Source organism: Callithrix jacchus, chromosome 2, assembly GCF_049354715.1.
Source record: "Callithrix jacchus isolate 240 chromosome 2, calJac240_pri, whole genome shotgun sequence".
Classification (NCBI taxonomy): Eukaryota; Metazoa; Chordata; class Mammalia; order Primates; family Cebidae; genus Callithrix; species Callithrix jacchus.
In genome coordinates this window covers 9,081,591-9,094,049 of record NC_133503.1, presented here as the reverse complement: position 1 = coordinate 9,094,049, position 12,459 = coordinate 9,081,591, and the positions used below count along the sequence as shown (strand labels likewise).

The window sequence follows — 12,459 nt, the reverse complement described above, 5'->3', positions numbered from 1 at the left end:
TGAGCCACCACACTTGGCTGTAAGGAAGCATCCGGAATTTAGAGATGGATTCTAGTCCCTTGTTAGAGAATTAACTGTAGGCTGGGTGCGGTGGCTCTCACCCCATTTTTACTAGAAATATGAAAATTAGCTGGGTGGGTTGCGGGCAACTGTAATCCAAATTACTCAGGAGGCTGAGGCAGGAGAATTGTTTGAACTTGGGAGGCAGAGGTTACAGTGAGCTGAGATGATACAGTTGCACTCTAGCCTGGGTGATGGTGAGGCTCTATCTCAAAAAAAAAATTACACACACACACACACACACACACGCACACATATATAACATGAAAAAGAAATAGGGCAGAAATGGAATTTAAATAAAAGAAAGCATGTTCTAGCACCTCCCCACTTACCAGTCTGACTGGAACCTTGTTTTGGAGCAGAAATGTACTGAAAGTGCAGAAGTATTTCAGAGAACAGCATAATAAAAAATATTAAGAACCTCAGTTTTTGTTAGCATAATGATAGGGTGTGTAAAACTCCTGAGGAGCGCTCTTCCTGTCACTCACTGTAAAATACTTTTTTTGGTCTGGGTTCAGTGGCTTATGCTTTTAATCCTCCCACCTTGTTAGACTGAGGCAGGAGGATCATTTGATCTCAGGAGTTGGAGACCAGTCAGGCCAACACAGTGAAATCCCGTCTCTACTAAAGACATAAAAATTAGCCAGCATGATGGCACACGCCTGTGGTCCCAGCTACTCGGGAGGCTGAGGCAGGAGAAACATCTGAACCTGGGAGGTGGAGGTTGCAGTTAGCCAAGATCACACCATTACACTCTAGCCTGGGCTGTAGGGTGAGACTCTATCTCAAAAAATAAACCCAAAACCAAATTTTTTTTGTGTGCTGTTTGGTATTAACAGCAAGCAGTCAGTAAATTAGAGCAGAAGGACGGCCAAAAAGAAAATTTTATGGAATTAGCTATTGGCTTATTTTGAGGAAGAATGGGTCAGAACAGCAAGGACACAGATAAACCTAATCCCTGAAATGGATCTCCAACAGGAAACTCAAGAGGATTTTAAAGAATGGCTGGAGTCTGTTTTCAGAGATAAAGAAGGCATCGTATATACAGTAGCTGACTAGAATCAGAGATAAAAAATGAAACAGCAACAGGCCAATTGAGTTCATCTTTGAAACTCATGAAGGAGAATTAAAGTCAAATCAGGGAAAGGAAAGGTGAAGTCAAACGTTCAGAATGGAAGAATTAAGGAGATGGAGAAACTGGGAAAGAAGCTATAGCAGGCTCACATAGCTGTTAGGTTTTGTGTGCCTGTTTAATCACAGCATATCCTGTGTCATCTTGTTTTGACTAGCCACAGTAATTAGTCTTGGGACAGGCTCATGACACACATGCCCAGATCTTTTATACAAAATGTAATGGAAGGCCAGGTGCAGTGGCCCATTCCTGTAATCCTAGCACTGTAATCCTAGCATTTGCAAGCCCAAGGTAGGCGGATCACTTGAGGTCAGGAGTTTGAGACCAGCCTGGCCAATGTGACGAAATCTCATCTCTACGAAAAATACAAAAACTAGCTGGGTGTGGTGGCATGCCTGTAATCCCAGCTACTGGGGAGGCTGAGGCAGAAGAATTGCTTGAACCCAGGTGGTAGAGGTTGCAGTGAGTTGACATAGTGCCACTACAGTCCTGCCTGGGCGATAAGCAGGACTGTCTCAAACAACAACAAAAACCAAAGTAATGGGAGGATGTGTTGGCCTCTGTCTCGCCAGGCCTGTCTTAGGGAGGACATCCTTCGCTTCAGCAGAGGGAACTCTAATGATTTATTTTATGGTTTTGGATCTAGCTATATGTGGAGCCAGTATAACCTTTACATTTAATTAAATGAAGAAATAAAAATGATCCTTTCTACTTGATCTTGTTTGAACTGGGAATTGGCAACCTCGCCATCTAAGGTAGTTCTGGCTAATTCGTAAATTGTTCTTGAGAATAAATATGGAAAGTATAGTTCCCGAAGTTGGTGAGGTTAGTTATTCTTGCTGAAAACAACCACGAATGTTACAAAATTATAAAACCACAACTTTTGTGAAAACATCAGAAAGCTGACAAGACAGAGAAAATCTGAAGGGCTGGGTTATGGGAACTCATAACTGAAATGAGAATTGCTCTTGCCCTGAACGAAACATTTCACCACTTGTATTTGAGTTTTGAAAACTTTGTGGGGTGAGATACTCAGAATAGTCTGCATTCTTTCTTGTGGCCTGGGTTAACTTCAGGGTGGACCAAGGAACCCAGTCTGGAATTTGGATTAGAGTGATTCCAGGCAGCTGCTGTCTCTTGCTACCTGGAGGAAGCTGCCTTTACCCTCGGCTGAAGATTGTAAGTGATTTTTTTCATGTAAAATAACCGGCTCACCAAGATAATTAGGCATAGAAGGGAGTAAGTATCATGAATAGGGGTAAGGACCACCAGGAACACAGAAATAGTGCTGCAAAAACTTGAGATTCAGAATTCTCAGACTATAAAATAACTCCTCCATTATCTTAAAATAAATATGATAAGCTTGGAATTCTGTAGAGAGTAGGAAACTATAAAATATGACTTAACAGTAACTAGAGATCCTAGAAATGAAAATTAAAAACCTGGTAGGTGTTTAACAACAAAAAGATGAAGAAGGAATCAGTGAAATGGAAGGTAAGTCAGAAGAAATAGTATGGAGAGGAGAAAGTAAAAAGAAGGTAAGAGGCTGAAGGGATAAAGTGAATGGGGCAGAGTCTAAAGAGAGAATAGCTGAGAATTTTCCACATTGAAGGATACAATTCCATAGTCAAGAAGCCCAGTGAATGACAGACATGTGTTTAATAAAAATAAGATCTACACCTAGAATACATAGTGAAACTGTAGAAAACCATAGACAAAGAAAACATCTTGGGGGATCACCTGAGGTCAGAAGTTCAAGATGGGCCTGGCCAATATGGTGAAACCCCAAACCTGTCTCTATGAAAATACAAAAATTAGCTGGGCATGGTGGTGGGTATCTGTCATCCCAGCTACTTGGGAAGGTGACACAGGAGAATCGCTGGAATCTGAGAGGCAGAAGTTGCAATGAGCCCAGATTTCACTACTGCACTTCAGCCTGGGCAACAGAACAAGACTCCGTCCCCCAGCTACCAAAAAAAAAAAATAAATAAATCATTCTTAGTTGCATTCCTTCGGAGCACAGAAGAAAATGTCCCCGTTTTACCTGGTTTACATTTTTTGTTTGTTTGCTTCATGGCCTGTTTTATTGGGAGACCTCAGAGTTTTGATGTGGTGCCATGACAGGACAGGTCATATCCTGGTGATTTGTGGTTCATTGCTGGTGACATCAGAAAGTAAAGTCAACCAGGAAAAGACGCCATGGGCCCGGCTGAGGTGGCTTCTGGAACACCACCTCCATCAAGGAGCTTTTCCTGGGCTCCACGTGTCCTTCATACTGCCTGCTCTCCTGCCCAGGGTTGCTGTGCTTATTATACAAGATGGCCAATAAAGCATGACGCATACTCAATAAATGTTCATTTTTTTCTCTCTGTCTAACCGTTACTTTAAATGGAGGGGATTCATAAAAGGGATCAAGCATTTCCATTTATACACGAGGCGACTGAGTAGAGTCCCCAGGGTCACGCAGCGAGGTGGTGGTCTACTGAATCCATACATACCCCAGCTCTCCTGACGTTCTGTCCCGTGGGGACCAGCGCATCGGGTGTTTCCTAAGCTGACGTCACCTGCTTGGCCCGGTGCCGCCTCTGGTGTTCACTGTTATTGCCACCTCCTGATGGCAGTTTCTTTCTGGGGGAAAAGGAGAGAAGAGAGGGAGCTATCCCCAAGTGCAGGGAGCAGGGAAGGCTCCACGAATAGTCTCCACTAAGGACCATCCCAGGAGGTAACCTGTGGACGCGCAAAGAACAGTGAACTTCCGGTGTGACCCGGATGCACTTATTACCAGAGAGCAGAACGCCCGGAGAAGGCGAGTGGGTCGCCGTCCCCAGGGGCTTTTCATCCTGCAGGGCTCGCTGCCTGCCTCGACTGTTCTGATAATGACATAGGACCTTCGTCACCTGGGGCGCCCCGTGGGCTGTTGTTGGTATGGCGTCTGCCCCCCATTTCTTACACACATTGTGATTGTTAAACGGGTGGAAGATGTCCCGGCCCTTGGCATTTTGAACGAAGAATTGGACAGAATGCACAAAGCAAGGAATGGAAGAAGTCACAAAAGCCGAGATTTATTGAAAAGTAACACTCCACAGAGAGGGGGCGTGCTGAGCCTAAGGGCTCAAGAGCCCCTCTGGGATTTAAGTTACAGGAGTGATAACCTTATACAAGCATCCGATTGGTTGTGGGAAGCACAGCCAGCACTGTGGGAGGCCGAGGTGGGTGGATCAACAGGTTACGAGTTTGAGGCCGTCTTGGACAAATGGTGAAACCCCGTCTCTAATAAAAATACAAAAATTAGCTGGGCGTGGTGGTGGGCGCCTGTAGTCGCAGCTACTGGGGAGGCTGAGGCCGGGGAATCTCTTGAACTGGGGAGGCGGAGGTTGCAGTGAGCCGAGATCGCGCCATTACACTCCAGCCTGGCGACAGAGCAAGACTCGGTATTTAAAAAGAAAAAAAAAAATGCCGGGCGTGGTGGCTCACGCCTGTGATCCCAGCACGTTGGGAGGCCAAGGTGCGTGTATAACCTGAGGTCAAGAGTTCCAGACCAGCCTGGCCAATATGGCGAAACCCCATCTCTAATAAAAATAGAAAAATTAGCCGGGCACGGTGGCAGGCACCTGTAATCCCAGCTCCTGGCGAGGCTGAAGCAGGAGAATCGCTTCAACCCGGGCGGCTGAGGTTGCAGTGAGCCTAGAATGTGCCACCACACTCCAGCCTGTGTGGTAGCATGAGACTGTCTAAAAACAAAACAAAATAAAAAGACTTGGCTGCAGTCAGTCTTTGGTTGCAAGAAGCAACCAATCAGAGGCTGAAGTGCTGTTGCGAGTTACAGTCCTGTGCAAACGTCTGATTGGTTGCAGAAAGCAACCAATCAGAGATAGTTTATGTTTTCCATCTGGCGCACCGAAAAAGCCGGGACGGTGGTTTGCAAACTGAGTAGCATCCCATCCTTTTGTCACTTAGGTGTGAAAAGTTGGGGTTTTCCGCCAAGCGTGGTGGCTCACGCCTATAATCCCAGCACTTTGGGAGGCCAAGGCGGGCGGATCATGAGGTCAGGAGCTCGAGACCATCCTGGCCAATATGGCGATACCCCGTGTCTACTAAAATGCAAAAAATTAGCCGGGCATGGTGGCGCGCACCTGTAGTCCCATCTGCTCGGGAGGCTGAGGCAGGGGAATCGCTTGAACCTGGGAGGTGGAGGTGGCAGTGAGCTGAGATCATGCCACAGCACTCCAGCCTGGCAACAGAGCAAGACATCGTCTCAAAAAAAAAAAAAAAAAAAAAAAGTTGGAGTTTTTCTTTTGATTTAGTTCTAGGAAGTCAGTATGAATTGGCCTTAGGTTCCCTGCCTCCAGACCCTATTCTCCTGCCTCATGATGACCTGATAGCAGATTTTTGGCCATTAAAGATGAGAAGTGGTAACAGCAGTAGGGAGAAAATTGCCCTAGTTTCATGTTCTGACTGTGAGAGTGGCTGTGTGACCTTGACAAATCACTGCATTTGTAAAATGAGAACCCATCTCTGTTTTCTTTCGCTGGGGAATTAAAGGAAAACTGAGATTATGAAAAAAATACCATGAGCTTTCAGAAGTAATGAAAGTATATGCTAAGTGAATGTCTGATTATAGAAACATATGTCTTTGTTGGCCATTTTGCCTAAGCCACATTTTAATGCACGTTTACTTCGACTTGGGGGAGAGGGAGAGGGAAAGACATCCAAACAAATTCACTTAGTCTTAACTTATCCAAGAGAAAAAGAATGGGACCTAGGCTGCTAAGGATAAGAATTTATATAATTTATCTGTAGACTTGTTTGATACTGCTTTTACTTCCGTCTCTATTCAGGGAACCTTGTTTTGGGAAACAAATTTACTTACGTTTGTTAAAAATGGGGATAAGTGCCTTTTTTTTTTGAAATGGAGTCTTGCTCTGTCGCTCAGGCTGGAGTGCAATGGTGTGATTTCGGCTCACTGTAACCTCCGTCTCCAGGGTTCAAGCGATTCTCCTGCCTCAGCCTCCAAAGTAGCTGGGATTACAGGTCTGCACCACCACACCCAGCTAATTTTTGTATTTTTAGTAGACACAGGGTTTCACCATGTTGGTCAGGGTGGTCTTGAACTCCTGACTTCATGATCCACCTGCCTCAGTGTCCCAAAGTGCTGGGATTACAGGCGTGAGCCACCGAGCCTGGCCATGTGTTTTTTTTTTGAGTTGGAGGCTTGCTTTGTTGCCTAGGTTGGAGTGCAGTGGTGCAGTCTCAGCTCATTGCAACCTCTACCTCCTGGATTCAAGCAATTCTCATATCTCAACCCCCTGAGTGGCTGATGGTGCACCACCATTCCTGGCTAATTTTTGTGTTTTTAGTAGCCACAGGTTTTCGCCATGTTGCCCAGGCTGGTCTCGAACTCCTGGCCTCATGTGATCAACTTGCCTCAGCCTCCCAAAATGCTGGGATTACAAGTGTGAGCCACTGCACCTGGCCAAGTGTCATTTTTTAAAAAACTATTATGATTTGCATTATATTTATTTACTGAAACAGAGCCTTGCTCTGTCACCCAGGCTGGAGTGCAGTGGTGCATTTTTGGTTCACAGCAACTTCCACCTCCTGGGTCCAAGTGATTCTCCTGCTTCAGCCTTCCCGAGCATCTGGGATTACAGGTGCATGCTACCAGCCTAGCTGTTTTGTATTTTTAGTAGAGAAGGGGTTTCACCATGTTGGCCAGGCTGATCTTGAACTTCTGACCTCAGGTGATTCACCTGCCTCGGCCTCCCAAAGCACTGTGATGACAGGTGTGAGCCAATGTGCCCGGCCAGAATATGCTGTATTATAAAGTATCTTACATGTTACTTGATGCCTAGGATCTGTTTTCTCAGTGAGAAGAGGAACTCCTGTCCACTCACCCTCAGTCCACTGCACCCACTGTCTTCTGGGTGAGGGTGTTCGGGGAGAAGAGGGTTCATCAGCACCTCTTTCCTGTGTTGAGCTGTGGTTGACTGTCACTGGGTTGTAAAGTGCCTTTCCTCCTCTCGCTCCTAACTGGGAGAAATTTCACTGATACTGGGTGCCACCTGGATTTACTAGGCATGTGAATGTTGACCCAATTTTCTTGAAATAACACTATATAGAAAGTTAGGGGATGGATTCTCTGTCTTGTGAGAGTTTCCAGCAAATCAAATACTTAGTGTCTGAGCCGATTTCCTTCTCTTGTGCAAGAAAACTGTACAGCCCGTGAGGGACCCTCGCAGCTCGGGACGTGGGTTTAGGACACCGGATTTCCACACTCACTTTCTTCTTACTTCTCTTGCACAGGGATCATGGCCCAAGTTGCAATGTCCACCCTGCCCGTGGAAGATGAGGAGTCCTCGGAGAGCAGGATGGTGGTGACATTCCTCATGTCAGCTCTCGAGTCCATGGTGAGACCTTCTGCTCTATAGTTTCATACTTGGGTAGGCTTGGGCTGCAGATAAGGTTGATTTGTTTTTGTAGAAGATAGACTTTTATGTTTTTTAGTTTTTGTTTTTGTTTTTAGAGATGGAGTTTTGCTCTTGTCACCCAGGCTGAAGTGCAATGGTGCGGCCTCCCGGGTTCAAGTGGTTCTCTGCCCCAGCCTCCTGAGTAGCTGGGGTTACAGCATGTGCCACTAAGCCTGGCTAATTTTGTAATTTTAGTAGAGATGGGGTTTCTCCATGTTGATCAGGCTAGTCTTGAACTCCTGACCTCAGGTGATCTGCCTACCTTGGCCTCCCAAAGTGCTGGGATTACAGGCATGAGCCGCCTTGCCTGGCCTGCTTTTTAGTTTTAATGGGTAGTTTTTTGTTTTTTGGTTTTTTTTTTTGAGACAGAGTCTTGCTGTGTTGCTCAGGATAGAGTACAGTGGTGCAGTCTCAGCTAACTGCAACCTCTGCCTCCTGGGTTCAAGGGATTCTCCTGCCTCAACCTTCCAGTAGTTGGTATTATAGGTGCCTGCCACCACGCTCAGCTAATTTTCGCATTTTTAGTAGAGATGGGGTTTTACCATCTTGGCCAGGCTGCTCTCAAACTCCTGACCTTGTGATCTACCCATCGTCGGCCTCCCAAAGTACTGGGATTACAGGTGTGAGCCACCAGGCCTGGCCAATGAGTAGTTTTTTTCTTTGAATAATAGTTACGGATTTAAGCCTTTCAAGTCACATTGGATTTGACTTTATATTTATTATTATTACTATTTTTTGAGATGGAATTTCACTCTTGTTGCCCAGGCTGAAGTACAATGGCGTGGTCTCGGCTCACTGCTAACTCCGCCTCCCAAGTCCAAGTGATTCTCGCGTCTCAGCCTCCTGAGTAGCTGGGATTACAGATGCACATCACCACACCCGGCTAATTTTTGTATTAGTAGAGACGGGGTTTCACCTTGTTGGCCAGGCTGGTCTCTAACTCCCGACCTCAGGTGATTCACCCACCTCAGCCTCCCAAAGTGCTGGAATTACAGGTGTGAGCCACTGTGCCTGGCCCAAGTCAAATTTTATTACTGTGCTTCGGAATCTTAACTTATCTAAATGTTTGACTTTTTAGTTAATTAATTAATTTTATTTTCTGTTTTTTGAGATGGAGTTTCACTCTTGTTGCCCAGGCTGGAGTGCAATGGTGCGATCTTGGCTCCCTGCAATCTCCACCTCCTGGGTTCAATCGATTCTTCTGCCTCAGCCTTCCGAGTAGCAGGGATTAAAGGCACACACCACCATGCCTGTCTAATTTTGTATTTTTAGTAGGGAAGGGGTTTCTCCATGTTGGTTGCGGTGGTCTCGAACTCCCGACCTCAAGTGATCTGCCCACCTTGGCCTCCCAAAGTGCTGGGATTACAGGTGGGAGTCACTGCACCCAGCCCTAACTTTTATATTGAATCTTAAGTTTTTTCCTGCCATTACCTTAGGCAGTCATTTGTTTTGCAACCTTTGAATTTATCTATAATATTAGCAATTATTCAGAATGAGTTTGTATACTAGAGTATGATGCTAGAGTTTTATTGTGTCTCTGTACAGAAGGTTACCAGGATTGGGGGCTATAGGGCTCATTAATTATTTTATATATTTTTTTTATTCTGCTTATACATAACTGTTGGATTTACCACTTGCTTCCAAATCGTGTAGTTTTAGCTCTTTAGTTTTTCAAAAATAAGCTACAATATGCATAATTAGAATGAAATATTAAGCATTAATGCTGTAGTTTTTGGTTTTTGAGAGAGTCTTGCTCTGTCACCCATGCTGGAGTGCAGAGGCACAATCTTGGCTCACTGCAACCTCTACCTCCCAGTTTCAAGTGATTCTCCTGCGTCAGCCTCCTGAGTAGCTGAGATTACAGGCACCCGCCACAATGCTTGGCTAAGTTTTGTATTTTTAGTAGAGACGAGGTTTCACCTTGTTGGCCAGGCTGATCTCGAACTCCTGGCCTCATGTGATCTGCCCACCTTGGCCTCCTGAAGTATTGGGATTACATGTGTGAGCCACCTTGCCTGGCTGTATTTTTATATTACTGTGATGGCAGTTATACATTTTATTTATTATGTTTTTATGGGTATATAGCTGAACATAGTATTTGATAGTATATAAAAAGCATGAGGCTCAGGAAATTTTTTTCTTGTTCTTTCTCTCTTTTTTGTTTTTTTTTTTGAGATGGAGTCTCGCTCTGTCACCCAGGCTGAAGTACAGTGGCATGATCTTCGCTTACTGCAACCTCCGCCTCCTGGGAGTGGTTCTCCTGCCTCAGCTTCCCAAGTAGCTGGGATTACAGGCGTCTGCCACCACACCCAGCTAATTATTTGTTGTTGTTGTTGTTGTTATTGTTGTTTTTTAAGTAGAGATGGGGTTTTACCATGTTGGTCACGCTGGTCTCAACCTCCCAACCTCAAGTGATCCACCTGCCTGACCTCCCAAAGTGCTGGAATACACGAGCCACTGTGCCCAGCCTTTGAATCTTATTAGAAAACAAATTTCAGTAGATTTTGAGCATTCAGAGTATTTACTCTCAATGTGTGCGTATGTTGTTTTTGACACTCATGTCTCTGGATCTATTTTGAGAGTCATTTAAGATGCACATAAGGCCGGTGGTGGTGGCTCACGCCAATAATCCCAGCACTTTGGGAGGCCAAGCTGGTGGATTACCTGAGGTCAGGAGTTCAAGACCAGCCTGGCCAACTTTGTGAAACCCTGTTTCTACTACACACAAAAATTACCTGTAGACCCAGCAAGTTGGGAGGCTGGGGCAGGAGAATTGCTTGAACCCGGGAGGCGGAGGTGGCAGTGAGCCGAGCTTGTGGTGCTGCACTCCAACCTTGGTGACAGAGCGGGCCTCCGTCTCAAAAAAATAATGATGCCCATAAACATTTTTTTTTCTCAGATTATTACGGGGGTATTATTTTTAGCAGGGAAAATTGGAATCACCAACCTTTTAAATAATTTCGACACTAAATCAAGGTGTATTTATTAAATGGAACACTATATACTCTACAGCATTTTTAGAGACTGTTTCATCTTGTAGAAATATACATAGTAGGATTCAGTAAATACTCTACCCACCGAAATGTGATTCTGGTTGTGTATACGCACGGGAATACTTCCGGAGGTGCAGATTAGGTCATGCATGCTGTAGGGTGGGCTTCAGACCCCTCCCCCTTAGTACTGGTGGTACTACTTGCCCCAGGTGTCATGACTGTTTGAGCCACCCGGCCCAAGGTCCTACCCTTTCCCTGGGGAGGGCCACGCCAGCATCTAGCTCTGGGAGCAGCTGTATCAGTGCTCAGCCCTGCCTGCCTCCCCGCTCCCAACAGCTGTTACTGACAGTGCCCCACAGCAAGCCTGGGTGAACTCTGCGTCTGCTTCTCGGGGAATCTGACCTATAAGAGATGACACGGGATTTCTTCTTTTTTTTTTCCCCTTATAAATTCTGTGTTGTCTTTTGTTCAAAATCAGGCCAAAAACTATTTTGAAAGAGAAGAACCTTTAAAAAATGTTGTTAGGTTTTTAAAAATTCATTGAGCACAAATGGTGCTCGTAAATGTCCGCGTGTCACGCCGTGTCTGCTGTTCGTATTGCAGTGTAAGGAACTGGCCAAGTCCAAAGCCGAAGTGGCCTGCATCGCAGTGTACGAAACAGACGTGTTCGTCGTCGGGACCGAGAGAGGACGTGCTTTTGTCAACACCAGAAAGGATTTTCAGAAAGATTTTGTAAAATACTGTAAGCATTGTATTTTTATCCTTCGCATTTCATTCATTTTAAGCCTGAATATTTGTAGGTAAGGCAGGTCATATTTTAAAGCGGAATGAGGTTTGAACTAAAAAAGATTTTCTGGAATGTTTATGGAGACATTTCAGAATGCTCAGAAGGAATCACTGACATGTATCCGGATAGATACTGAAGAGTTAGAGATGGCAGTGTTTATCGTACAATGTTTCTGCCTGGCTTTTCTCTAGATTCCTGAGACACATTAAAGAGAAGGCAATGAAGGTAGAAAAATTCTGAATAGATGAAAAGTTTTACTCAGATAAGGAGTCGTTTCCTTTTTTTTTTTTTTTTTTTTGAGGTGGACTTTCGCTCTTGTTGCCCAGGCTGGAGTGCAATGGCGTGCTCTTGAGCCACTGCGCCCAGCCTATGAATCTTATTAGAAAGCAAATTTCAGGAGATTTTGAGCATTCAGAATATTCACTCTCAATGTGTGTGTGTGATGGCAACCTCTGCCTCCCGGGTTCAAGCGATTCTCCCACCTCGGCTTCCTGAGTAACTGGGATTACAGGTGCCCACCACCATTCCCAGCTAATTTTTGTAATTTTAGTAGAGATGGGGTTTTGTCATGTTGGCCAGGTTGGTCTCGAACTCCTGACCTCAGGTGATGCACTTGTCTCACCCTCCTAAAGTGCTGGGATTACAGGCATCAGCCACCACTCCTGGTCTTTTTTTTTTTTTTTTGAGATGGAGTCTCTCCCTGTCCTTTAGGCTGGAGTACAATGGCACAATCTTGGCTCCCTGCAACCTTCGCCTTGCGGGTTCAAACGACTCTCCTGCCTCAGCTTCCCAAGTAGCTGGGATTACAGGCGCCCATCACCATGCCCAGCTAATTTTTGTATTTTTAGTGGAGATAGGGTTTCACTATGTTGGCCAGGCTGGTCTCAAACTCCTGACCTTGTGATCTGCCCGCCTTAGTCTCCGAAAGTGCTGGGATTACAGGCATGAGCCACAGTGCCTGATCCCACTCCTGGCCTTTTTTCGTGTGTGTGTGAGACAGAGTCTCACTCTGTCACCCAG

At 45.4% G+C, this 12,459-nt stretch overlaps 1 protein-coding gene across 21 annotated transcripts in view; it reads left to right on the top strand.

Annotated features, from left to right (window-relative positions):
* Window positions 1-12,459, top strand: part of GTF2I (general transcription factor IIi) — a 108,720-nt gene that overhangs the window by 18,884 nt on the left and 77,377 nt on the right. For 18 of the 21 annotated variants that reach the window (XM_054247368.2, XM_054247352.2, XM_054247367.2 and 15 more), the window contains 2 exons: window positions 7,496-7,599; window positions 11,256-11,394. In XM_054247368.2, the coding sequence (XP_054103343.1) occupies window positions 7,501-7,599; window positions 11,256-11,394 (238 nt within the window). In that variant the 5' untranslated portion in view covers window positions 7,496-7,500. Of the gene's footprint in view, window positions 1-3,969; window positions 4,116-7,495; window positions 7,600-11,255; window positions 11,395-12,459 lie in introns of those variants that run through there. The other 3 variants (XM_054247371.2, XM_054247359.2, XM_054247350.2) reach the window with 1 other exon arrangement.